At 42.1% G+C, this 27,446-nt stretch overlaps 1 protein-coding gene across 10 annotated transcripts in view; it reads right to left on the bottom strand.

Annotated features, from left to right (window-relative positions):
* Nucleotides 1–27,446, bottom strand: part of pcm1 (pericentriolar material 1) — a 294,201-nt gene that overhangs the window by 124,359 nt on the left and 142,396 nt on the right. For 8 of the 10 annotated variants that reach the window (XM_068034505.1, XM_068034495.1, XM_068034557.1 and 5 more), the window contains 4 exons: nucleotides 26,206–26,388; nucleotides 15,419–15,615; nucleotides 13,106–13,323; nucleotides 5,877–6,022 (listed from right to left, as the gene is read on the bottom strand). In XM_068034505.1, coding sequence (XP_067890606.1) covers nucleotides 5,877–6,022; nucleotides 13,106–13,323; nucleotides 15,419–15,615; nucleotides 26,206–26,388 — 744 coding nt within the window. The remainder of the gene's footprint in view (nucleotides 1–5,876; nucleotides 6,023–13,105; nucleotides 13,324–15,418; nucleotides 15,616–26,205; nucleotides 26,389–27,446) is intronic. The other 2 variants (XM_068034539.1, XM_068034525.1) reach the window with 1 other exon arrangement.

Raw genomic sequence — 27,446 nt, forward strand, 5'->3', positions numbered from 1 at the left:
GATCTGATTGGGCATAGTCAACATGGATTTATGAGTGGGAAATCATTTGACGAACATGTTGGGAGTTTTTTGAGGATGTTACTAACAGAATTGATAAAGGGGAGTCAGTGGATGTGATATACTTGGATTTTCAGAAGGCTTTTGATAAACTCCCCCACAGGAGTTGGTTGGCAAAATTAAAGCACATGGGATAGGAGGTAATATACTGGCATGGATTAAGGATTGGCTAACAGGCAGAAAGCAGAGAGTAGGAATAAACGGGTCATTCTCGTGTTGGCAGGCTGTGACTAGTGGGGTACCAGTGCTTGTTCCCCAGCTGTTCACAATATATGTCAATGATTTGCATGTGGGGACCAAATGTAGTATTTCCAAGTTCGCGGATGACACAAAACTAGGTGGGAATGTGTGTTGTGAGGAAGATGCAAAGTGGCTTCAAGGGGATTTGGACAGACTTGGTGAATGGACAAGAACGTGGCAGATGGAATATAATGTGGAAAAATGTGAGTTATCCACTTTGGTAGGAGGAACAGATATACAGAATATTTCTTAAAAGGTAAGAGATTAGAAAGTGTAGATGTACAAAGGGACCTGGTTGCCCTTGTCAATAAGTCATTGGAAGCTAACATGCAGGTGCAGCAAGCAATTAGGAAGGCTAATGGTGTGTTAGCCTTTATCGCAAGAGGATGTGAGTACAGGAGTAGTGAAGTCTTGCTTCAATTGTATAGAAGCTTGGTTAGACTGCACTTGGAGTAGTGTGCGCTGTTCTGGTCCCCTTATCTTAGGAAGGATATTATTGCCATAGAGGGAGTGCAACGAAGATTCACCAGACTTGTTCCTGGGATGGTGGGTCTGTCCTATCAAGAGAGATTAGGGAAACTGGACCTGTATTCTGTACAGTTTCGAAGAATGAGTGGTGATCTCATTGAAACTTACAAAATACTTAAAGGGATAAACAGGGTAGATGCAGCTAAGATGTTTCCCCTGGTTGGGGAGTCTGGAACCAGGGGACACAGTTTCAAAATAAGGGGGAAGCTACTTTGGACAGAGATGAGGAGAAAATTCTTTACTCAGAGCGTTGTGAATCTTTACAATTCTCTACCCCAGAGGACTGTCGAAGCTCAGTCATTGAGTATGTTTAAATCAGAGATTGACAGATTTCTAAATACAAATGACATAAGGGGATATGAGGATAGTGTGGGGAAAAAGGCATTGAAGTGGATGATCAGCCATGCTTATATTGCATGGTGGGGCAGGCTCGATGGGCTGAATGGTCTACTCCTGCTCCTATGTTCCTATAACTGCCAAGGTTTGTTTGAAATTTAAACCAGGCAGCTTGACTCTGGTCAAAGCATTGCTCTGAGGAATGAACCAACGAATGGCTGTCACTTATTTTGTTTATTTGAACAAGGCGCAAAGACGAAAAGCTTCGACAAAATGTCTCTTATTTTCAGACAATAAAATCAATTTATAGAATATTTATTGTCTGTTTTTATATTTCTTGCTAGTTTACTCTCATACTCTAACTTCTCCATCTATTTTTTTCTTAGCCATCCTTTGCTGGTGTCTAAAATTTTCCCAATCTCTGGCCTAAAACAAAACTTCGCAGCATTAACTTTTTTAGTTTGCCATGGATGGTGCATCCTTCTCAAAGTCTTTCTTTCTAAATGGAATAGATCTTTGTTGAGAGTTATGAAATATCTCCCACTGCTTCTCTACCGTCATACTTTTTAACCTATTTTCGCAGTCCACTTCAGCCAAGTCCGTCTTCATACCCTTGTAATTGTCTTTATTTAGGTTTAAGACACTAGTTTCAGACTGAAATTTCTCACCTTCAAAATGAATGTAATAATCACTCTTGCCTAAAGGATCCTTTATTAGTCATTAATTAATCCTGTCTAATTACACATTACAAGGTCTAAAGTAGTCTGTTCTCTGGTTGGTTCCAGAATGTATTGTTCAGGAAACCGTCCTGCATACCCTCTATGAACTTATCCTCCAGGCTATCTTTGTCAATTTGATTCATCCCATCTATATGAACATTAAAGTCGTCCACAATTATTTAAGCACCTTTCCTACTGACTTCACAAAGATGATATGAAAATTCCACTAAAAGAGAGGAAGGTTATGGTTAGGACAGTAAAAGATAGCAAAGATGTACTAAAAAGACTAGCATTACTCAAAGTTGGTAAGTCACCTGGTTCAGATAGAATGTATCCCAGGTTGCCAAAAGAAGCAAAGGTAGAAATAACAACAGCGTTGGTCACAATCTTTCAATTATCATTGCCGGAGGACTGAAGGGTTGCTAATGTCATGCCACTGTTCAAGAATAGGAAGTGGAATAAACCAACAAACTACAAGCCAGTCAGTCTAACATCAGTGGTGGGCAAGTTAATAGAAAACCATTATCTGGGACAATTATCCTCTGAACAGAGAAGGTAAAGAGGTGACCTAATAGGAGGTTTTCAAGATGATGAGAGACTTTGGTAAGAGTAGAAAGAGAAAAATTATTCCCTCTGGCTGGGGTCAATAATGAGAGGTCATAGATTCAAAATCACTGACAAAAGATCTAGAGGGGAGGTAAGGAGAATTTTTTTGCCACCGAGTTGTCTCTTTTCCTCCCATTTCGTTACCACTGGTGTCTCCCAAGGATCTATCCTTAGCCCCCTATTTACCAACTACATGTTCTCCCTCAGAGACATCAACTGAAAACAGACAGCTGCTACACGCAAGCTGCTAACATGCAGTTCTATCTCACCACGACCTCTTTCAACCCACTGGCGATCTGTAAATTGTCAAGACTACTTGTAATGCAGTGTTGATGAGCAGACATTTCTTCCAACGAAATATTGAGAAGACCACAGACATCATTGTCAGTCCTCGTAGCAAACTCCATTCCCTATCCACCAACTCTAACCTTCTCTCTGGCAACTATTTAGGCTGACCTCGGCTGTTCACAACCTTGGTGCCACAAGACGAGCTGCCAGCCACATAACCACAACATCACTAAGCCCATCTATTTCCACCTCCATATCATCTGACTCCACCCCAGCCTGAGCTCTTCTGCTGCTGAAACCCTCATCCATTCCTTTGTTACCTCAAGACTTGACTATTCCAATACACTCCAGGCTGGCCTCCCATGTTGTACACTCCATAAACTAGAGGTCATTCAAAACTCTGTTGCCTGTGTCCTTACTCACACCAAGTCCCATTTACCCATCACCCCATGCTCACTGACCTACGCTGGTTCCTGTTTAAGCAACACTTCGATTTTAAAATTCTCATCCTTTATTTCAAATTTCTCCATGGCCTCCTGAGCATCCCCGATTTTAAACGCTCCACCACTGGTGGCCATGCCAAGGCCCTATGCTCTGAAATTCCCCACCTCTCTTCTTTTCTTTCCTCCTTTCAGATACTCCTTAACACTTACTTCTTTGACTGAGATTGTGATCTGCCCAGTATCTCCTCGTGACTTGGTGTCAAATTTTGTTTTGCAACGCTCCTGTGAAGTGGCTTGGGGCGTTTTATTACTTTAAAGGCACTACATAAGTATAAGCTGTTCTGATCGTCAGGATCTGGAAAGCTCCATCTGAAAAGGTGGTGAAAGATGATTCCATAAACAATTTTAGAAGAAAGTGAGACAGGTACTTGAGGATAAGAAACTTGCAGGGTTCCAGTCAAAAAGCAGGGATGCAGGAATAACATGATTGTTTTTTCTAAGAGCCGACACTCCAGCAAGATGGGCCGAATGGCCTCCTTCTGCACTGTATGTTTCTACAAATCTAGAATTATCTCAACTCCTGGATCTATAACCCTCCATGCATCAGTGAGTGTTCTTTTATATTTCGTGTTTTAGCTGTACACCATTTTTGAAAATATCTGAGATGAACCACTTGCAGGAAGGGAAAACTTGCTTCCCAAAAAAAAAGCTTTATTGGTTTGTTTTTCTTGAACTTTAGTGTAATTCACTCATACAAGACTATATATATTTTGATGCAAGAAAGTGTTGAAATTGATTGAACTCATGAGAAGTTTCATTGTTAAGAAGTCCAGGCTTAACTTCACTTTCCTTTCAGCTCTTTTTTTTTCCCCCCAGAACCTTTTCATATTAACTGAGATAAACATTTTTATTCTGCTCAGTATTTACTTTGTTTTACAAATATTTGTAGCTATTTTGTGGGAAGGCAGGCAAATGTCAATTAGAGCTTTTGTGTGAATAAAGGACAGACAAACTTGTTAGTTCTGGTTGCAATTCTACTCATTCACAGCAGAAATAGCTCAGAGCTTGAAGAAATAGAAGGCTCCTTATTAAACGTGTAGAACCAGAGCCAGGTTCGGCACAAGTGGGGCTACCAACCATATGCATAAAGCTGTTCGTGCCTCTTTGGGACCAGAAAGAATGCAGTGCTGGCATGTTCTGGTCCGCCTAGATTCTACTACATTTATTGCTGGTACTCAGGAGCTGTGCTCTGCAGCGAGCCAGTGCCAACCAGGACCTTATTTCAATCAAAGGTCTTAAAACACTTCACAATTACTTAAGTTATTTTGTTACTAGCTCTCTCATGGTGTTGCTCAAGGTAAATTAAATGATGCGCTATTTTTAATAATAGAAATATACAATGTCATCCATAATGGATTACTCTGCTATGTGGCAGTTGTGTCTCTTTTTAAAGCCACAAAATCCAATTGCTATAAATAACAATCTGATATTAATTGCTGCTGGCAAGAGAAGTCTGCAGATTAACAGGAGTTTGTAAATTCCTTAATACAAGATAACAGGAAATTTTCAGCAAGTCAGGCAGCATCTGTGGAGAAACAGTTAGCATTTGAGATTGATGACTTTTCATCAGAACTGACAAGAGGTCATTAACCTGAAACTCTGTTTCTCTTTCGCCAGATGTTGCTCGACCTGTTAAGCATTTCCAGCAATTCCTATTTGTTTCAGATTTCCAGCATCTGGAGTATTTCACTGTTGCATTTGTAAATTCCTTGCTGCAGATCAGAATCAGAGCATCATAGAATGGTTACAACTGCATAGAAGGAGACCACTCCGCCAGTTGTGTCTGTGTTGGCTTCTGCAAGAGCGACTCAACTCGTTCCACTCACCCACCCTTTCCCCATAGTCCTGCGAATTTTCTCTCATCAGGTTTTTATTCAATTCCCTTTTGAAAGCTACGACTGTATCTACCTCCACCAAGCTCTCACCACACTCCGCACAAAAACATTTCTTCTCATGTCACCTTTGGCAAAAGAACCAATCACCTTAAATCTGTGTCCTCTGGTTCCGACAATGGGAAAAGTTTCTCTCCATCTACTTTGTCTAGACCCCTCATGATTTTGAGCACTTCTACCAAATCTCCTCTCAATCTTGCCTTCTCCAAGGAGACACAAGTATGGAATAACGGTTACTTTTTATATAGTTTTTCTACTGAATGAAAACAGACTTAAAACCTATAGATACAGCTGTTTTACACACAACAACAATGAGATGGACTGGCCTGTCAACCTGTTTTTGATAGTATTGGCAGAGGGAGAAGTGTTGCCAAGGCACCAAAAAATACATTTCGCTTCTCTAATAATGCCATGAGATCTTCAATGTCAATTTGAACTACCGGAACAGACAGATGAGCCTCAGTTTAATGTCCCATCCAAAGAACAGCACATTTGACAGTTCAATAGTATCTGAGTTTTACACTGAAGTATCACCCAAAATGCTGATCTTAAACTCCCATACAAAAACCAAACCCCCATCTTCTAACGCCAAAGGCAACAGCACTACCAAGTGAGGAACTGTGGGGTAATAGATACAAGGGCTGAGACTAAAAGATTTGGCATTACTTTGAGCACGAAGACTGGGTCATTTGAAATAAAAACCTTACCTTTTGTTTTCATCCAGTGCCACTTCTTTTGAATTTCTAGCTGCATTTGCTCTAGTATTGTTTGGTTGCTGTCTGTACTGATCTTCCTCAGTTAATGAAAAGTCAGGGAAGTTCGAAATATCAATATCAGTTGCATCTGGGACTTCCTGCAATTAAAACGATTGGATACATCACAGTCTCAAACATGTTACTGTTGAATTTCCTCCTTCTTGTTTCCACATGTAACCATTCCAATTAGGGGGTAAACAGGGTGTTCATTCCCAGGCTTCTGACAATGCAGCTTTGGAACTGTTCATGTACTGGGAATAAAATGGTGGATTTATCCTTGAATTTTGTCTTAAGCAGACATTCAATTTGAGTACCACCTTCCTATTGGTCCAGAGACACACAGATAGAAACACTGGGGAACTGGAGGAGGTGGCAGCAGAATCTACATTCTATGACTACGTGATGCAGTAAGTTCTATCGTTTGTTCTTCTGACTACCCAAGGATGGAAACGACTCACTATGTCTAAGAGGTTGCAACTCAAACTACTGAGAAATCTACACCCATCATGTTGGGCATTTTCTTAAACCATTTATGGAATACATAGGCTCTCCTTATACAAGCACTACTTATATTTATATAGCATTTCAACATTAATAAAATGTCCAAGACGTTTCACAGGAGCATTATAAAACAAAGTAAGTAGTTATTAGGTCAGATGACCAGAAGCTTGGTCAAAGGAGGTAAGTTTTAAGGAGGATCTTAAAGGAGGAAAGGAAGGTAGAGACGTGGAAAGGTGTAGGGAGGGTGTTCTTGAGCTTAGGGCAAAAGCAACCGAAGGCACGGTCACTAATGGTGCAGCGAGTGAAATAGGGTTTGCTCAAGAATTAGAGGAGTGCAGATAGCTTGGAGGGCTGTGGGGTTGGAGGAGATAACAGAGATAGGGAGGGGCGAGGCAATGGAGGGATTTGAAAACAAGGATGAGAATTTTAAAATTAAGATTTGGCATGACCAGGAAACAAGGTAGGCTAGCGAGCACAGGGATGATAGGATAATGGGACTTGGTGCAAGTTAAGACATGAGCAGTAGAGTTTTGGATGACCTCAAGTTTAGAGGGTAGAATGTGGGAAACCAGCCAGGAGTCAAAATTAGAGGTAACAAAGGCATAAATGAGGTTTTCAGCCACAGACAAGCCAAGAGAGGGGCAAAGTTACGGAGGTAGAGATAGGCGGTCTTAGTGATGGCACGAATGTGAGGTCAGAAGCTCATCTCCGGGTCAAATGTGACACCAAGCTTGCAAACAGACTGGCTTAATGTCAGATTGTTGCTAGGGAGAGGAATGGAGTCGGTAGCTGGGGAATGGGTTTTGGATGGCTTCAGTCTTCCCAATATTTAATTGCAGGAAATTTCTGCTCATCCAGTACTGGATGTCAGATAAGCAGTCTGATAATTTAGCAACAGTGGGGAAGTCATGAGAGGTGGTGGTGAGGTAGAGCTGGGTATTGTCAACTTACATGTGAAAACTAATGGTGTGTTTTTGGAAGATGTCACCAAAAGGCAGCATATAGATGAGAAATAGGAAGAGGCCAAGGATAGATCCTTGGGGAACACCAGAGGTAAAGGTGCAGGAGCAGGAAGAGAAGCCATTGCAAGTGATTTTCTGGATCCAATTTATCAGATAAGAATGGAACCAGGTGAGAGCAGTCCCACCCAGCAGGAGAACAGAGGAGAGGTGTTGGAGGAAAATGGTGTTGTCAACCATGTCAACGGCTGCAAGACAGGTTGAGAAAGCCAAGGAGGAAAAGTTTACCTTTGTCACAGTCACATAGGATGTCATTTGTGACCTTGATAAGAGCTGTTCCGGTACTGTGGCAGGGGCGGAAACCTTATTGGAGGGATTATACAAACAGATGCCACTCTCCCAAGTCCAGAAAGCCAAGCTACAAGTTAGCAGAACAAAGCCTCAAATGTGTACAATGGTACTGATGGAATTTAACTAGTTAAAGCCACATAGCTAACGAGTTGAAATCATAGAACCAAACAAACCATAAGAACCACAGAAAGAGCCATAGAAAAATTACAGCACAGAAAGAGGCCATTCAGTCTATTGTGTCTGCGCCAGCTGAAAAAACTAGCCGCCCAATCTCATCCCACCTTCCATAGAACCATAGAAAAATTACGGCACAGAAATCACTGATAAGCTTCCTAATGCTGATCAAGCCACAGTCCCGTACCCTTTACACTGCAAACCTGCAGTTATCGAAAGCAAAGTATGAAGAAACCCAGCTCATGGTGACAGGTACAACTCTCCAGATTCCATTCGTGACCCAGACTGACTGGCTGATAATCAATAAGGCCCTGGATTCTTGTGGATCCACTTGACTCCAAACTTACCAGACAGAGAATAAACAGGCCATGCAAGATGTGTGCATGCACGACCGTGCAACAATGCTTAAGGCACGAGACAGCACAACAAATAGGCCGCATACAGCAAACAGAAATTAGAGGAAACATTGGTTTAAATCCTTGCTTGGTAGGCAACAAATATTAGTAACTCTGTCTTCTTCTTCTTTGGCCTCTTTGTCTCGGGAGACAATGGGTAAGCGCCTGGAGGTGGTCAGTGGTTTGTGAAGCAGCGTCTGGAGTGGCTCTAAAGGCCAATTCTAGAGTAACAGACTCTTCCGCAGGTGCTGCAGATAAAATTGGTTGTCAGGGCTGTTACGCAGTTGGCTCTCCCCTTGCGCTGCTGTCTTTTTTCCTGCCAACTGCTAAGTCTCTTCAACTCGCCACACTTTAGCCCTGCCAGCTCTGGCGATCGCTGGCAACTGACTCCCACGACTTGTGATCAATGTCACAGGAATTCATGTCGCGTTTGCAGACATCTTTAAAGCGGAGACATGGACGGCCAGTGGGTCTGACACCAGTGGCGAGCTCGCTGTACAATGTGCCCTTGGGGATCCTGCCATCTTCCATGCAGCTCACATGGCCAAGCCATCTCAAGCGCCGCTGGCTCAGTAGCTGACTAAGCTGGGGATGTTGGCCGCCTCGAGGACTTCTGTGTTGGAGATACGGTCCTGCCACCTGATGCCAAGTATTCTCCGGAGGCAGCAAAGATGGAATGAATTGAGACGTCGCTCTTGGCTGACATACGTTGTCCAGGCCTCGCTGCCATAGAGCAAGGTACTGAGAACACAGGCTTGATACACTCGGACTTTTGTGTTCTGTGTCAGTGCGCCATTTTACCACACTCTCTTGGCCAGTCTGGACATAGCAGTGGAAGCCTTTCCCATGTGCTTGTTGATTTCTGCATCTAGAGACAGGTTACTGGTGATAGTTGAGCCTAGGTAGGTGAACTCTTGAACCACCTCCAGAGCGTGGTCGCCGATATTGATGGATGGAGCATTTCTGATGTCCTGTCCCATGATGTTCGTTTTCTCGAGGCTGATGGTTAGGCCAAATTCGTTGCAGGCAGCCGCAAACCTGTCGATGTGATTCTGCAGACACTCTTCAGTGAGATGTTAATGCAGCATCGTCAGCAAAGAGGAGTTCCCTGATGAGGACTTTCCGTACTTTGGTCTTCGCTCTTAGACAAGCAGCGTAACTCACTGTTGCAGCGATCCTTTGGATTACAGCATAACACAAGTCAACCAGTTGGAGTTACAGAACTTCAAGAACTACCTGCCACTCTGCAACTCAATTCTGATAAGCACGAGAGCCTGACTAACATGACTTGTGTTGTTAATTGAACTTCCAGGTAGTATCTCCCAGTAGGAGTCAACCCAGTTTCCTCATGAGCTAAACAATGGCAACTGGCCTCAAGTATAGAAAAGATGTGATAGGGCAGCTGAGTGAGTAGGCAATTACTATATTACATCTTTTGCAGAGTTAACTGTTAACTTTTTATTTAAAAAGCACCAGCAGGCCGGTTTGATTTAATTAAAAAGCTACCTATTAGGTATAACTGTGCTTGTTGCTGGGTGAATTTTAAAATTTTGGAAGTCTTACATGTGTTTGAATTGGCTACTTCTTTAGGTTAACAGTGATGATTTAAGTACATTGTACAAGTGAGAGGCAATTGAATTGCAGAGGCCACTGGAATGAGAAGGCAGCCGAGAATAAAGGGAAACAAAAAAGCAAAGAACTGACAATGCTCGCAACGCACAGCAGGTCACTCAGCGCCTTTTGAGGAAACAGATAAATTAACGTTTCAGGTGTAGATTCTTCATTCGAACATTTATCTAGAAAAATGTCCCAAAGGGCTTCATAGGAGTGTAATCAGACAAAAATTGAAACCGAGCCATTGAAAGAGATATTAAATGGGGTTACTAAAAGCTAGGCCAAAGACATAGGTATTAAAGAGGGACATAAAGGAAGAGAGAGGTAGAGAAGTTTATGGAGGGTGAAAGATGGGATGCTGAACAGGAAAGTATTAGAATAGTCAAGTTTGGAGGTAACAAAAGCATGGAGGAGCATTTCAACAGATGTGCTGAGCGAGGGGCGGAGATGGGCGATGCTATGGAGATAAAAGCAAAATACAGCGGATGCTGGAAATCTGGAATAAAAACAAGAAATGCTGGAAATACTCAACAGGTCTGGCAGCATCTGTGGAGAGAGAAGCAGAGTTCACGTTTCAGGTCAGTGACCCTTCTTCAGAACTAGCAAATATTGGAAATGTAAAAGGTAATAAGCAAGTAAAGCGGGGGTGGGGCAAGAGATAACAAAGGAGGTGTAAATAGGACAAGGTCACAGAATAGCTTGCCAGAAGGTCGTGGAGCAAAGGCAAACAATAGGTTAAAGACAAAGCCTTTCATAACACCATTAACATATTGTTTGCCTTTGCTCCACAACCTTCTGGTTAGCTATTCTGTGACCTTGTCCTATTTACACCTTCTCCTTTGTTATCTCTTGCCCCACCCCCGCTTTACTTGCTTATAACCTTTTACATTTCTAATATTTGCTAGTTCTGAAGAAGGGTCACTGACCTGAAACGTTAACGCTGCTTCTCTTTCCACAGATGCTGCCAGACCTGCTGAGTATTTTCAGCATTTCTTGATGCTATGGAGATCTTTGGAATGGAGTGATAATGGGTCAGAAGCTCAGCTCAGAACCAAATAAGACACCAAGATCACGAAAGGTGTAGATCAGCCTCAGTGCCTGGTGAAGGGAATGAAAATCAGTGGCGAGGGAATGGAGTTTTGGGTGAGCACCAAAGACAATGGCAATGGTCTTCCCAATGTTTAGTTGTAGGAAATTGCGACTCATTCTGAAGTGGCTGTCGGACAAGCAGTCTAACATTGCAGAGGCAGTAGAGGGGTCGAACGAGGTGACTGTGAGGCAGAGTTGAGTGTTGTTAGCGCAGATGTGGTACTGGTTGTTGATGATGTTGCTGAGAGGCAATATGCACATGAAAAATAAAAGAGGACTGAGCATACGTGCTTTGGGAACTGCACTGGTAACAGCACAGGTCTGTAAGTCATTTTGGCATAGTTGCTCTGGCTACAACTGCACTGGTAAAACTGAAACTGGGCAAGGGCAGTACCACTCAGCTAGACAATAAAGAGGGGTTGGAAAACAACTGCATAATTGGCCACGTCAAATGCGGTCAAAAGGTCATGAAAAATGAGGATTAGTGTACCTCAGTAACCCAGGATGTCATGTGCGATTTTCATTAGGGCCGTTTCACTTGTCGCAGGGGTGGAAACTTAATTGAAGAGGTTCAAATATGGAGTTGCCAGGAATATGGTCATGGATTTGGGATGCAACAACACATTTAAAGACTGAGGAAAGGAAAGGGAATTTAAAGATGGGACAGTAATTTGCAAGGATGAGGGGCCAAGGTGAGTTTTTTGAGGAGAAAGATGACAACATTTTTGACAGGGAGAGGTATAGTGCCTGAGGAGAGTGAACTGCTTACAATATCAGCTGACATGGGGGCCAAGAAGGGAAGTTGGGCAGTCAACAGCATGAAGAGATTAAAAGGGTATGAAGGGAGGTGGCGAAAATATAGAGAAAGGTGCAGGTTCAGTTGGCAGAGGGGGTGGGGAAGATCAGGTTGATGAAAGTGGGGAAGCGAAGGGCACAGCAGAGACAGCTGAACAGATGTTTTCAACCGTAGTGACAAAGTCATTTATGAGCTCCTCGCACTTGTTGTTGGAAATGAGGGTGGAGCATTGAGACAGTTGGTAATGGATTCGACACCTGAAACATCTCTCCAGATGCTTGACTGCCCTCCTGAATGTTTGCAGCACTTTTTTTATGAATACAAAACTAACTAGTGAAGCTTGAACTTTATTGTTTGAGTCCTTTGAGTCTATTTATTATGCAAGGTTAGTGGAAACCAATGTTGTGTAGAACTTGATGAATTAGAACTTTCTGGAAGAGAGGAGTATCTAGGAGAAGCAAATAGGAATAACTTATCACCGGTCAGCAAGATGGTTCCAAAGGATACAAGCTTAATATCATCACATAAAGGAAGATTAGAAAAGAAATGTTACACAGGGTGGTCAGAATTTTCTGTCATAAATCTTTGCTGAATAGTCTTTAAAATTCTTTGGTTGGTTGGAAAAAAGGAAGATCAAAAGGGCATCGGGAGTGAGCCAATGAGTGGGATTTGACTAAGTGGCGCACTTGAATAAAAGTACAGCACAGACTTGATGGGTCGAAAGGCCAGTTTGTGTGCTTTTAAGATTTTCTGGATCAAAGGCAGAAGGATAGCTATTAAAATTTTCTCAACATCATTAAGCAACAGAGAGAGAGAAAAAAAAAATCAGTCAGCTTGGGTTGCCTTACTTGATTGTTATTTTGTTGACTGATCCTTGCTAAGAAGTACACAAGTGAAGACACAATCAGACATAGTTGTGCTACACGGACACTCACTGTCTGGTGTTAGGCATGAAGAATGGTCACCTGGGGGAGGTTCCAGAAAATTGCTCATGCCCACGAAACTACTTTGTTTGGTCTGATTCAGTATCTTCGGGATAAGCGGAAAGGAGAAAACTGGAGTGAAGTACTAGGGATTTCGTGGGAATTGTTAATTTTTCTGGAAGGTCACAGATCCGAGGATCAATCTGCAAATTGGCTCTATTGTGCTGCAACACAACCTGAAATTCACCACCACAAGATTAACCACCTCCATACGTGTTTCACTTGAATCTACAGGCAACTGTGAAGGCAAAGATATACCACTTTTCCACTTTCTAAGATATTGTGTGTACATATGGATAGCAGAAACTCAATTTCTTACTTGTACCATGGCGACAAGTTCCTGCAATTGTCTGAGCTTCTGTTTAGCAGCATTTAATCTGTTTATTTTCTGTTGAATTTCAAAATCCTGGTCAGCTTCTTCTACAAAACTACTTCGCCGACTAGATATTGTGCCCTCGCTCACACATTCCCCTTGGATCTCATGTTCCTGTGTTTCATCAACATTCCGATCTTCTTTTTCGTCATTGTAGTGAGAACCTGCACAGTAAATGGAGGAAAACAAAAATTGTACAGCTGCTTTGCATCAACACCTCTTTTGAAGATTACAGATAATAGTGATACTATTTTCACTCTAGAAACAAAGCTAAAACAGACATCTTAAGTTATCCTCAGTCTGAAGTCAGCTGAAGGCTTTTATTGACAGCATACAACTCACTCCCAACCAACCATCAACTCCTCTCCAGTCCTGACATGGGAGATGGCGAGGTTGATGGCGTACTGCCTAAACAAGAGACAGTGGCATAGTTGTAATATCACTGGATTAGTAATCCAGAGGCCCAGGCTGTTGCTCTGGAGATACAGGTTTAAATCCCGCCATGGTAGCTGGTGGAATTTAAGTTCAATTAGTTGCTTTTAAAAATTCAATTAATTAATTAAAATCTGGAATTGAAACCCATCTGGTTCATTAATGTCCTTTAGGAAAGGAAATCTGCCATTCTTACCTGGTCTGGCCTACATGTGACACCAGACCCACAGCAATGTGGTTGACTCTTAATTGCCCTCTGAAATGGCCTAGCAAGCCATTCCATTCAAGAGCAATTATAATGGGCAACAAATGCTGGCCTGCCAGCGATGACCACATCCCATTAAAGAATAAAAAAAACAGTCAGCCTGGTCATAGCGCTGTAATGGCACAGGAAGTAGCCATTTGGCCCATGCCAGAAAAATAAATTAACACAGCGATAGGATTTGTACCCTCACATGGATTATCAGATTACCAGTCCATATCCTTAACCGTTCGCCCACCTCATCACGTATCCCAATGTTGTTCACAAGCTACCATCTCCCTCTGTCTCCTTAATCCCAAGAGGGCAATGTTTACACATTCTTAGCTTCTGCCTTCCTTTTCTGAAGTTCTGTCACAGCAACAGGGACCAGAGGAGGAAGATAAGGACGGAGGAGGAGTTGGGACAGTAGGATTATGATGATAATAACAATAAGGAAGAGGATGATGAATGAAAAAGACAAGGCAGCATGCTTCAACAGTGTCCTTCTGAACTAATTCGTTACCTGCAGTACTTGTTGTCTTACTCCCAATGCCAGTTCATACACGACTACCCCAGGAAAATTGAAGTGTGTTCACGAGGATGCGGACCTGGGTAATCCAGAATTTAAATGAACTAGCTGAAGAGGAATGATAACAATAAGCCACCTTCCTAACAAAGGCTAAGGCAAAGGCTGCCAATGGCTTTGGAGCAGTGAGTCGCAGAACCCATATGTACTCCCATGAAAAGAATGTTCAAGGAACATCACACCTACTTTCATGCTCTAAAGTTAATCTCTAAGGATGTGCAACAACTGACAGGTGGCGCTCTCAATTCAACAACAGAGCTTCGCAACAATCTAAGAGAAGCTTTGTCTTCATTCCAAGAACCAATGGAATGAGTGGCAGCTTCACTGGAATCTGCAATAGATGGCCAGATATGCAGCCAGAGCAGCTCCAGAGGCATTTTGAGTCAGAATGGACTATAGCATGCATGCATAGTGGCTTCCAGACCATAGCAACAGCTAATCTCTCTCATGGTTTTCATGATCGAATAGTTGCCATAAGACCAACCATTCTACTCATTAACATAAAGGCACTGCCTAGAATCTACATGACTGATACTGCGACCTCTTACAACAGCAGTATATGCCAGGCCTTTCCCTTCAGAGCACCACGCAACTACAACATTGGAGGCAACACCAGGGTGAGTTGCAGCCATCAGTGGTTCTGTGCCAGGAGCAAAATGCAATGAGACCAGGGCCACCTTAATGTCATGAGCCTTTTGCGGAGCACGAGGATCCAACCACTTCTCAATACCGTCTCAGATGGTGACTAGAAGCACAAGAATAGGAAAATAAAAGGCATTTCTGCGCACCCAGGGAAACCTTTTAATTAATTAAGAGCAGGTTGATTGTATGTACTTCAAAATCCACAGCAATAAAATGCAAGGTGCACTAACATGGCACTTTGTTATTGATAGAATTTGAAGCTATACAGGAAAGGGACACTTAGTTGGGTGCTGAAAACATCACACAGATAATGACTGTACAGTATGTAGGGACAAGAAATTCATCTTGTTTGCTTAACTATTAATCTTACACTCAACGTAGCTTATATGAGGCTCATCTGATAGAAGTGGCACATTTGAAGTTTGTAGATTTGTTGGCCTATTGTTTATTTCGCAGTCTGTGTTCAGCAGTCCCCCATTCCGATTATTGGTTCCATTTAGTGCCACCATCCTGGAATCACTACTGATATCTGTCCAGTTACACCTTTGTGGATTTCTAAAGGAACGACATATAATAGCTGTTAAAAAATTAATGTAATCAAAACCTTAAATATTTCACTCTATATTGACATCTTTATTCAGATAATTAGTTAAGCTCAAGTTAAAACCAATAAACTTAACCACTGCAACAAATCAATGGTTTTCAAAACTGCAGCAAAACGCAAATATCGGATATGCCCTATTCTAAACAAGAATACCAGTCACCTCAGAAAACAGGTTGCTAGGCATTAAATAAAGTTGTGTAAAATTATTCAGGCTATATAAGACAAGAATCCTTGCAACTTTTTGTGTTGCAAATTTCCAACGAGGAATGCCAAAATATTTCTTTTGGCCAAAAGGCTTCCTTGAACGCGTCCACCTCTTTCTCTTGGTCTTTAGACTGCCCAATCCCCCTGGACCTCTCTCGATGGTCTCCTACCCTCTTGATCTTTTTTATCAAGAACTATTAGTGGGATATCAGCCATGTTAGCCTCCTCGCTTCCTTCATTCACTTGAACGCATCTCTTCTGAGCTCTGCTGACAAAAGGTGGCAAGGTTGCCCCATGGTAAAAAGACTTACCACCTTGTTCAGGCTCAATGCTAATTCTCTCAACTCCTCCTACCTGCCCCCAAGCCATGACTCCACAACTAAACACTAAGCCTTCATTTCCTAGATAACAGCTGACCGGATCTCCTCTGGACATCTTCCCAACACAGACTACAACCTCAATCATTTTCACTTACTCTCGTCCCACTGAACTTATTACTTCCAATATTTATTTTTAACTCCCTTGTACAGTCTTTATCCAGCAACATCTGCAACTATTCTGACTTGAAATTCTATTTTCTGACCCCAACTGCCTCCTTTTCAATATAGACATCCAATTCCTCTACAGCTTCATTTGTCACCATGACACAGGAACATTGGGACAGGAGTAGGCCATTTTAGCCTTTCGAACCTGTTCCGCCATTCAATGACATGACCAATTACGACCTAGCTTTGTTGAATGATTGCCTTTAAGAGTGATATTCCTTTAAGATCTGAGTATGTTAATGAGCTAAGAACCAGGACGTAGTTACGTGACTACATGCCAGAGTCACTCTGCAACTGTAACAGCCAGAGCCTGTAAATAGTTGGCTCTGCACTGTATATAATCGTTAACTATAACAAACCTGTTTGAGGTCTTCAGCATAACTAGACTCCACGCATCTCATTTATGTTGCATCAGACAACATAAAAAAACTCATTACATGGTGGCAGCTGTGGTGAGCAGACAAAGTCTCAGTTTGAAGACCACAGGTCAAACAGCTCTGAAAACGACTGTCCTGCAGCCACTGGAGAGAAAGTTCAAAAAATACTCAAACAGTAGAAAAAAAAACTTACTTCAAGCTGTAGAAGACAGAGCTCAGAACGAGAGGCTACAAGTAAATCAGGTGAGTAATTCTTCTGACTGGCAAGGGATACTGTTTTTAAAAAAAAGCTGTGAAGTCCTTCAAAAGATCGATCTTTTCAAAAGCTCTGTATAGACAAAAAACAGGGAAGACCCGACTCCTTCCCCGATCTGATCAAGGGCGGCGCCAATACAGGAGGCGTCAGTTAGAAAAAATGCGGGAAAATCCAGATCACTGCAGAGCCATCTTCCATGCAGTCAAAGTTTAAAAAAAATAAAACCACTTGAGCGTGATTAAGAAATCCGTTCACAAAGCCACAGTAAAAAAAATTAAAGCCACTTGAGCATGAAGAACATAAAACAAACTCTAAAAACCCATTAAACTACTCAAACATGAATAAGAGCTTCCATTCACAAAGCCACAGTTTAAAACAAGATATTAAAACTCCTCCAGAGTGAAGAAAATAAAAAAAACACTAAAATAAAAACCCACTGAACTGCCTGCTAAACAGCTGTATAAACAGAACAGGCTTAAGAAGCAACATAAACACACAGCACTAACAAACACTGGCTCCTGTCAATCAAAGCAGCTAGTCTAAACAGTTCTTAAAGAGCAAACAATGCACAGTCACAGAACAAGTCTTAAAGCTAGTTTTAAACAAAAGAACAGTAGGAAGATGGATACCAAATTCCCCAGCATGAACTGGAAAGCCATGGATATCCTACCCGAGTTCCGATTGTTTAAACAGAGAATGCAGTTATGCTTTGCAGACCAAGTAATTGTGGAACCAGAAGAACAGGCTGTGAAAATACTAACAGTTGGAAATGAGGAGTTGTACAAAATCAATACCTTCAGCTTATCTAAAGAGGACCAGAAAGATCCCGCAAATATATGGTAAGTGCTAGAAGATAAGCTCCAATTAAGAGTGAATTTTAGAATTGATGTCCTACAAGCAACAGCCACAGGAATCAATAGATCAGTTTCTTCAGTAGATGCCGTAGTAAAGGCAACGAATGCAACTTCTCAGAAACTGAGCTGTCGGACTGAATAATGGAGCTAGTGATTGCATTGACACCCATTGAACCATTCCAGAAAGACCTCTTGGGAAAAAGGAAAGGTTACAGCATTGATGCGCTGCTGTAAGATGGCAGGAAATACGAAGCCAATGTCGCTGGACAACAACCCATGCAAGTACTAGGAGCAGCCAACAGTATTGGCACCATAACCAGGTCGAAAAGAGCAAGCAAGCTGTGTGCTAAGTGGAGTCTGTCCTACTCACGGCAAAACTGCCCTTCATTTCATGACCTGTGCAAGGCGTGCAGTTCAAAAGGACACTGGGCCTGCCTATGCAAGAAATCTGGCTCCAAAGACACGGCCAGAAGCCGCAGCAGGACACAGACAACAGAAGACAGGAACAGCAAAAGGGCAACAGCAGCAAGGAGAGTGCCAGCGACCTGCGTAAATGTAAGCTGAAACACGAAGTACACAGTGAAACAGACCTGAGACAAGACTCAACGAGGAGTAATTCTCAGCCAGAAGACATCCCATATAGTGAACTTGACACATCATGTTGATGAAGTCAAACAACTGGAAGCTTTCGCCACTATTAACATCACATGCCCAAAGAAAGCTGGCAAACATACACATGGGGTCAAGATTGACAACAACGCTCGTGCAAATATTCTATCAGTACGAATACTCAAAAGATTGGAGCCATTGGAAATCAATGACACAACCGACAACTGCCAAGTTATCTGCATACAACGGGTCACCATTCCTTGCAGTGGCACACTAACAATGCAATGCAGCTATGACAAGTTGGCATGGAAACCACAAACATACTAGCTTGTAGACATGAGCGCACCAGCAGTGGCAGGTCTACCAGCGTGCAAAGACCTCAATATCATAACTACCCACAAGCTTACCAAGATCCCATTACAGCAGGAGACCAAGGGTACCCGCACTGAGTCACAGTCCCTCCAGGATCACGATGGTTCTGGTTTAGAGAGCATCAGCCCCTTCTCAGAGACGCCACACCAAGAGAATGAAGATTCAAACTCAGATGGTGAAAGTTATTTGTCAATAGGCAGTGTTTCCTTACTCTCCAGCGACTCACAAGAAGAGATTGACGTTGTCACTACTGAGAAGCAAAGGCTGCAGTGGGGAGCATTGCCAAAGGGAAATTTCCAAAGACCGGAACCCGCTCGCAGACTCTGGCCAGCATCAAACTGCGCAGCCTGGAAACCTAGCAACAGCACAACTATGCCATGCCTTTACCTCTGCTATCCAGAGAACCACCAGCACCAACACGAGTCAGAACAAATAGGTACCGCCATGAGGCCAAATACTCCTCCCCCAACAAGCCCTCGACCTTGAGCCCAAGACATTCAGATGCGGAGGAGGATGAGATGCGATGGACATGCAATGCTCTGAGGAGGCAGAGGAAAAATGAGTTAAAGCATTGTCTGTTAGTTCTTTGAAATGAGATGCTGGAGCTTTCCAAGAATGACAAGACCTCAGAAGTGGTCATCTTGAGAAAAGCAACAGAGTATATCAGCAGGCTGAAGGCAGAGCAGCAGAAACTGAATGGAGAGAGGGAGAATCTTCAGCAAAAACAGCAACAGCTTAGAAGCAAATTCTCCAACACACCACCGAAACGATATGTGAACTTGTAAGCCTCTGCAAATGCAAATTTCACAATCCCTATCATTGCACCTGTAAATGTTATAGTCTCTATCCTGTATAACTAGTTTTTATGTTATCTAATTTTATGTATTTTTACTTTTAGCATACGAGACTGATCTTTGGAAAGAAAGGGAATGTTGTATGATTGCCTTTAAGAGTGATGTCCCTTTAAGATCTTAGTATGCTAATGAGCCAAGTACCAAGACATAGTCAAGTGACTACATGCCAGAGTCACTCTGCAACTGTAACACCCAGAGTAAGGTTCTGTAAATAATTTGCTCTGCACTGCATATATTTAAGGTCTACAGCATAACTGGACTCCACGCATCTCATTTATGTTGCATCAGATAACATAAAACAACTCATTACAAACTCCATATACCAATCTTTGTCCCATATCCCTTCATACTTTGGGTTAACAAAAATCCATCAATCTCAGTTCTGAAATTAACAATTGTTTTAGCAGGTTCCAAACTTCTACCATAATTTGCGTGAAGAAGTGTTTCCTAATTTCAAACCTGAAAGGTCTGGCTCTAATTTTTAGACTATGTCCCCGAGTTCTAGATTTCACAACTAGTGGGAATAGTTTCTCCTAATCAACCCCATCGGTTCCCCTTGAATATCTTGAAAGCTTCGATCAAAACACCCTTTTACCTTCTAAAATCCAGGGAATACAACCTTAGTTTGGGTAATTCCTACAGTAGCTTAGCTTTGGAGTCTAGGTATCATTCTGGTAAACCTATGCAGCACTCCCTCCAAGGTCAATATATCCTTCCTAAGGTGTGGGTGCCCAGAACTGCTCACAGTACTCCATGTGGTCTGGCCTGAACTTTGTCAAGCTGAAGCATGATTTCTACCCCCTTGTAATCTAATTCTCTAGAAATAAAAACTGACCTTTTTCATGATTTTCTCAAGAGTAATTCGGGATGGGCAACAAATGCTGGTCTTGTCAGTGATGCCTCACATTCCATGAATCAATATATTTTTAAAAATCCATGATGAGTCTCTCTGTGCAGCTGAAAATTCTCAAGGTGTTCAGTCACCCTACCTTTAATTATAGATTCTGCAATTTCTCAACAATCGACGTAATTCACTGGTTTCCCGCTGTCACCTTTCTTAAATAGTGGAGTGACGTGCGCAATTATCCAATTTGGTTCCAAAATTCTCTCAATTCGGGAAGATTACAGTTAGGGCATCTGCAATTTCCCACCGACTACTTTTAAAATACTGGGTGGAAACCATTTGGTCCTTGGAATTTCTGCCATTAACTTCTTCATAACTTGCTTACGTTAATTTTGTCGAGTCCTGTCCCCAATTAATAACAGTTTTCCTACGATGTCTAGCATTTTGACTTTCTCCTCCAATGTAAATAATTACTTTGCTACAGTATTCAGCATAACTGCCATTACCTTATTTTCATCATCACTTCTTACCACCCTCTTTTTCCTAACGTAATTATAAAAATTTGTCTTGATTGTGACATCTCTTGCAAGTTCATTTTCATACATCATACAGTCCCCAAACCGTCCTTCTCTTCCACGAGTAATGACTCAACCAATCCCCATGCATCACCACCTGCCGTTATTTGGCTGAACTTGTTCTCATATTGAATAACTTTCCCTTCAACTCCAGACATATTTCACCAAATAAAAGGTGTTACTATGGGAGCCTGAGTGTGTCCTGACTGTGTCAGTTTTTTCATAGGATAAGTTGAACTTTTTGTTCCAATGGCACTCAGGCTCCCACTTTTAGCTATTATGTTGATGAATGTGTCAATGCTGCTTTGGGCTCTTGTCCTGATCTGCAGAACTGAATTAATTTTGCTTCAAGTTTTCATCCCTCCCTCATCTTTGTGGTCTGAGACTCTTCCCGATTGGACTTTTCTATCTCTGGGGCTAGACTTTCCACTGACATCTATTGCCTGTCTACCGACTCTTACAATTGCTTGGATTATACTTCTTTCCATCCTGCTTCCTTCAAGAACTCTATTCCCTTCTCTCAGTTTCTACATCTTTCGCATATCTGTTCTGATGAGAACACGTTCCACACCTGCTTCCAAAATATTGTTTTCCTCAACCAAGGATTCCCCGCCAGAGTAAACAGGGCCCTCAACCATGTTCATTCCATTTCCCAAATGTCTGCCCTTATTCGGCCCCCAATACTGAGAACAGATCCACCTTGTCATCACCTCGCACCCCACGGACCTCTGCATTTAATAGGTTATCTTTTGCCTTTTCCACCATTATACACATCTTTCCCTTCCCTCTGCTCCAAATGTTCCACAGAGCCTGTTCCCTCTCTGACACTCCGGTTCCATCACCTCCTCTCGTCCTGACATCTTCCAATGCAAATGCATGAGATGCAATAACTGTCCATTCATCTACTCCCACGCTACTGTCTGGGGAAACCAAACACACTTTCTAGGTTAGACAGAAATTTACATCTACTCTTCCAACCTCGCACTTCTTGTGTGATCTCAACATCAGGGAAGTGAAATGCAAATTCGACAACCCCTGTTCTGTACTCTAAGTGGGACCCCAAGCTCCTGGTTTGCCACTTGCATTCTCTGTCCCACTCCCATTCTAGCCTCTTGGCTTTGGGCCTTCTTCACTTTCCTAATGAAGCTCAATATAAATTCAAGGAACAGCACCATACCCTTCTACGAGGCACTCTGCTGTCCTCTGGCCTTTATATCTAGTTTAACAACTTCAAAGCTTTACCTCCTATTTGCTGTCGAGCAGGAAGTATAAACATCGTAGGATGGGTGTGCCAGCAGTTCATGGGATTTGGGGAAGAAGCAGGTTTGTGCTTGCGGTAAAGAACTACTCCCCTGCATAAGAACCTCACAATAAGTCTTCACCCTTGGATTCAACCTGCATTTTTCTGTTACCAAGCGCCTGGGCTACAGGATTCTGCTGTTTTGTCAGTCTTTCATGCCTCCCTTGCACTTGCCTACCTCCTTTAAGCTATTCACACACTGCCCATCTCGTATCTATACATTCTTTGAATTTACTCACTATCCTTACATCGCTTTTGCAATTTAACGAGCTCCTATTACATAGTCAGAGTTTTACAGTGCAGAAACAGGCCCCTTTGGCCCATCGTGTCTGTGCGGGCCATCAAGCACCTAACTATTCTAATCCCATTTTCCAGCACTTGGCCTGTAGCCTTGTATGCTATGGCACTTCAAGTGCTCATCTAAATACTTCTTAAATGTTGTGAGGGCTCCTCCCTCTACCACCTCTTCAGGCAGTGCATTCCAGATTCCAACCACCCTCTGAGTGAAATTTTTTTTTCCTCAAATCCCCTCTAAGCCTCCTGCCCCTTACCTTAAATCTATGCCTATTGGTTATTGACCCCTCCAGTAAGGGAAAATGTTTCTGCCTATCTAACCTATCAATGCCCCTCATCATTTTGTATACCTCAATCCTGTACCCCCTCAGCCTTCTCTGCTCTAAGGAAAACAACCCTAGCCTTTTCAGTCTCTTTTCATAGCTGAAATGCTCCAGCCCAGGCAACATCCTGGTGAATCTCCTCTGCACACTCTCCAGTGCAATCACATCCTTCCCGATAGTGTGGTGACCAGAACTATACACAGTACTCCAGCTGTGGCATAACTAGCATTTTACACAGCTCCATCATAATCACCCTGCACTTATATTCTATGCCTCGGCTAATAAAGGCAAGTATCCCATATGCCTTCCTAACCACCTTATCTACCTGTGCTGCTGCCTTCAGTGATCTATGGACAAGTACACCAAGATCCCTCCAACCCTCTGTACTTCCTCGGGTCCTACCATCCATTGTATATTCCCTTGCCTTGTTAGTCCTCCCAAAATGCATCACCTCACACGTCTCAGAATTAAATTCCATTTGCCACTGCTCCGCCCATCTTACCAGCCCATCTATATCGTCCTGTAATCTAAGGCTTCTCTCCTCACTATTTATGACACCACCAATTTTCATGTCATCTGCGAACTTACTGATCATACCTCCTATATTCACGTCTAAATCATTAATGTACACTACAAACAGCAAGGGTCCCAGCACCATTCGTTGCGATACACCACTGGTCACAGGCTTCAACTCGCAAAAACAACCCTCAACTATCACCCTCTGCCTCCTGCCACTAAGCCAATTTTGGATCCAATTTGCCAAATTGCCCTGGATCCGATGGGCTCTTACCTGCTTATCCATGCGGGATCTTATCAAAAGCCTTAGTGAAGTCCATGTAGACTACATCAACTGCTTTACCCTCATCTACACATCTAGTCACCGCCTCAAAAAATTCAATCAAGTTAGTCAGACACCATCTCGCCCTGACAAAGCCATGCTGACTTTCCCTGATTAATCCCTGCCTCTCCAAGTGGAGATTAATCCTGTCCCTCAATCTTTTCCAATAGCTTCCCTACCACTCATGTTAGACTCACCGGCCTGTAATTACCTGGTTTATCCCTGCTACCCTTCATGAATAATGGTATCACATTCGCTGTCCTCCAGTCCTCTGGTACCTCTCCTGTGGCTAGAGAAGATTTGAAAATTTGTGTCAGAGCCCATGCTATCGCCTCCCTTGCCTCACATAACAGCCTGGGATACATCTCATCTGGGCCTGGGGATCTATCCACTTTTAAGCCCACTAAAACAGCTAATACTTCCTCCCTTTCAATGCTAATATATTCAACTATATCACAATCCCCTTCCCTGATCTCTACACCTACATCGTCCTTCTCCAAAGTGAACACAGATGAAAAGTAATCATTTAAAACCTCACCTATGTCCTCCAGCTCCACACACACATTGCCATTTTGGTCCCCAATGGGCCCTACTCTTTCCCTGGTTATCCTCTTTCCCTTAATATACTTATAAAACGCCTTGGGATTTTCCTTTATCTTGCCCGCCAGTGTTTTTTCATGTCCCCTCTTTGCTCTCCTAATTACTTTTTTTTAAAGTACCCCCTGCACTTTCTATACTCCTCTAGTGCCTCCACGGTTTTCAGCACTCTGAATCTGCCATCAGCCTCTTTTTTTTTTTTACTGATCCAATCCTCTGTATCCCTTGACTTATAGGGTTCCCTGGACTTGTTAGTCCTACCCTTCACCTTAATGGGTACATGTTGGCTCTGAACTCTCACTATTTCCTCTTTAAATGACTCCCACTAGTCTGATGTCGACTTTCCTACAAGCAGCTGCTCCCAGTCCACTTTGGCCAGATCCTCTTTTATCATATTGAAATCGGCCTTCCCCCAATTCAGTACCTTTATTTCCTTCATTTATGCGTTTCACAGGTCACTTGGTTTCTTTTTACATCCCCGTTTCCTTCCCCTTTTTGCTTAGTTCCTTTTTAAAATGTAGTTAATGTATACTATCTTGCACTTCTGACCAAGAGCTAACACACTCGAAACGTTAACTTGGCTGTTCTCTCCACAGATGCTGGCTGACCTACTGAGTATTTCCAACTTTTTTTGTCAGATTACCAGCATCGTTGGTACTAAACTAAACTAAACTACTTTGTTTTTTTCTCATATTTGTTGTGATAGTTTATGTTTTTGATCTCATTAGAAATCTTAGAATAAAAATAGATCATAATAAAACCAAAGCATTCCTGTAAACAGGCATGAAATTTGATATTCAAAAATGGGAAAAAATTCTCTCTTAGAAGATACTATCCAGGACGATCATGAATCCAAATACAGCTTCAACCAGATCACTGAAACAGTGGTAACATTTCAAGGAAGCATGAGTGCTGCACCACAGTAATTTCTAAAAGGAAAGAAAATCAATGAAGATCTACTTCAATAAAGATGGAGAATGCTAAGTAGACTGTTACTAGTTACATGCTTTTGATCAGTGATCGATAAGCTAAGGTTTCAAAATCTGAATTCAACTGAGTCACACAAATGGTCTCGAAAGATCATGTCATTAAAAATTAAGATTTTTTTATTTTGTTGCTTATTAAGCCAAGTAGCAATAGAACTAGTAAACTGAACACTGCCATATCCAGCACCCATTGTCAGCAAACACTTCCACGTCAGGTACAGCACTACCACACACTAAGCAAAGCTGTTTTAACTCTACCCCAAATACATACTTCAGCCTCAACCAATAATGCTGTTTTCAACAGATGACACGTTCCACAGCCAAGCCCCTAACCTCGCAGATGGTAAGTTTAGTGCTACTCAGAAACATCTGTGCAAACTAGGCTGCAATGGCAGACTTGCAATGCCTTATCCTGTGCTGGAATGAAACCTAGCTAAAGCTAAACGGCTGTTATTATAAGCCACAGTACCACAAAACCTTCATAATCTTGAGCTTTATACTTCTTTTATTACACAAGCAAAAGCAACAAGACAAAAGACCTTGCCCGAACTAAAAGCAATGCAGTGTATTATTAAAAATGCTTTTCTCACCTCAAAGCTCCATTTTGTCAATAAGCTTACAGTCTCCACAACAACTTAAGTGTCCTACTTTTTCATTCCCACAAGATACTTTAGTAAGCAGCAATATTTACCCCAATGTCTATTTTTTCTCACCTGATGTTCGTGACTGTTTCTGGATTCTCCTGATCAGAATAGTACATAGACTCTTCCTCAGTCTCATCATCATCCTCTTTGGTATGCTCATTAACAGCATCAGTCATCATATCCGAAGTTTGCTGATAGTAATCAATCAATTCACGCAATTCATTTAGCCTTTTGTGAACTTCCTTTAGTTTCCTGAAGGGAGAAGTTTTATACGGTTCATCACAGTATATTTTGTAACAGTTTCTGAATAAAGGGAAATATTAAGAGTTTAGCTTGGAACAATAAACCCAAACTAAGTTGAAGAGATAAACTGATGAGCTAATGACACTTCATCAACAGACCTATTAGCTCATACTGCTAAAGGCGCTAACCTCTTGTCTTAATTGAAAGGTGAGCTGTATGAGAAACCACTCTTAAAGCTGACCCTAGTAAAGGCTCACCTATCAAGAATACTTACTGGATGAGGTAGAGTGTTCGGTTAGCCATGGAACCCTAGCCTCACAACCAGTCAACGTCTCCACAGCAGGAAGGGAGGTAAAAATTTTGCATTACATATAACAAATTTATTAGAGTGAACAATTCCAATACCGTTCACTCTCAAATTTTGGGAGCAGTGTTTCAGCACAGAATTATAGGAAAATAGTGCAGTTTTAACAGTGCATGCACTCATATTTTACCAACATTGTGCTGACTGTCATACATATGAATTCCAAAATGCACGTTTCGAATATGCTTTCAACGAGTCAACCATAAAATTCAACATTGCAATCCACTTAACTGAACACAAATGGAAAATACCAAATCATTTTTAACATTCAATTAAAATGAATTTCAACTACAATTCCTTGCTAATATAATTTATTTGCATAATGTGCCAAACCTTAACTCGTCATCATATTTTGAAGAAACTATACAGTAAATTAATGTCAAAGGTTCACTCTGATAAATTTTAGTTAGAGGTAACTAATGATACAAATTTTTTTTCCTCCAATTTTTTTTCTCCCATCTCTCCTGAAGGTATTAATCCCTTGCTGGAGAAGGTCTCATGGGCACCAGCACTTTTCATTACACTGTTCAAAGAGCTATTTGTCAGTGAGCCTGGACAAGCTATTCAACCAGAGAGAACATGAATGAGCTGAATGCTTTCTAGGGCAGATGGCCACAGACGAGCACACCTTAGCACTAGCTAGCAATTAGGAGTGGAAATACCCAATACTTTTTCCCTCACTAACCTGGGGCAAAAAGGCCAA

This window comes from Heterodontus francisci, chromosome 1 (genome assembly GCF_036365525.1).
Source record: "Heterodontus francisci isolate sHetFra1 chromosome 1, sHetFra1.hap1, whole genome shotgun sequence".
NCBI lineage: Eukaryota > Metazoa > Chordata > Chondrichthyes > Heterodontiformes > Heterodontidae > Heterodontus > Heterodontus francisci.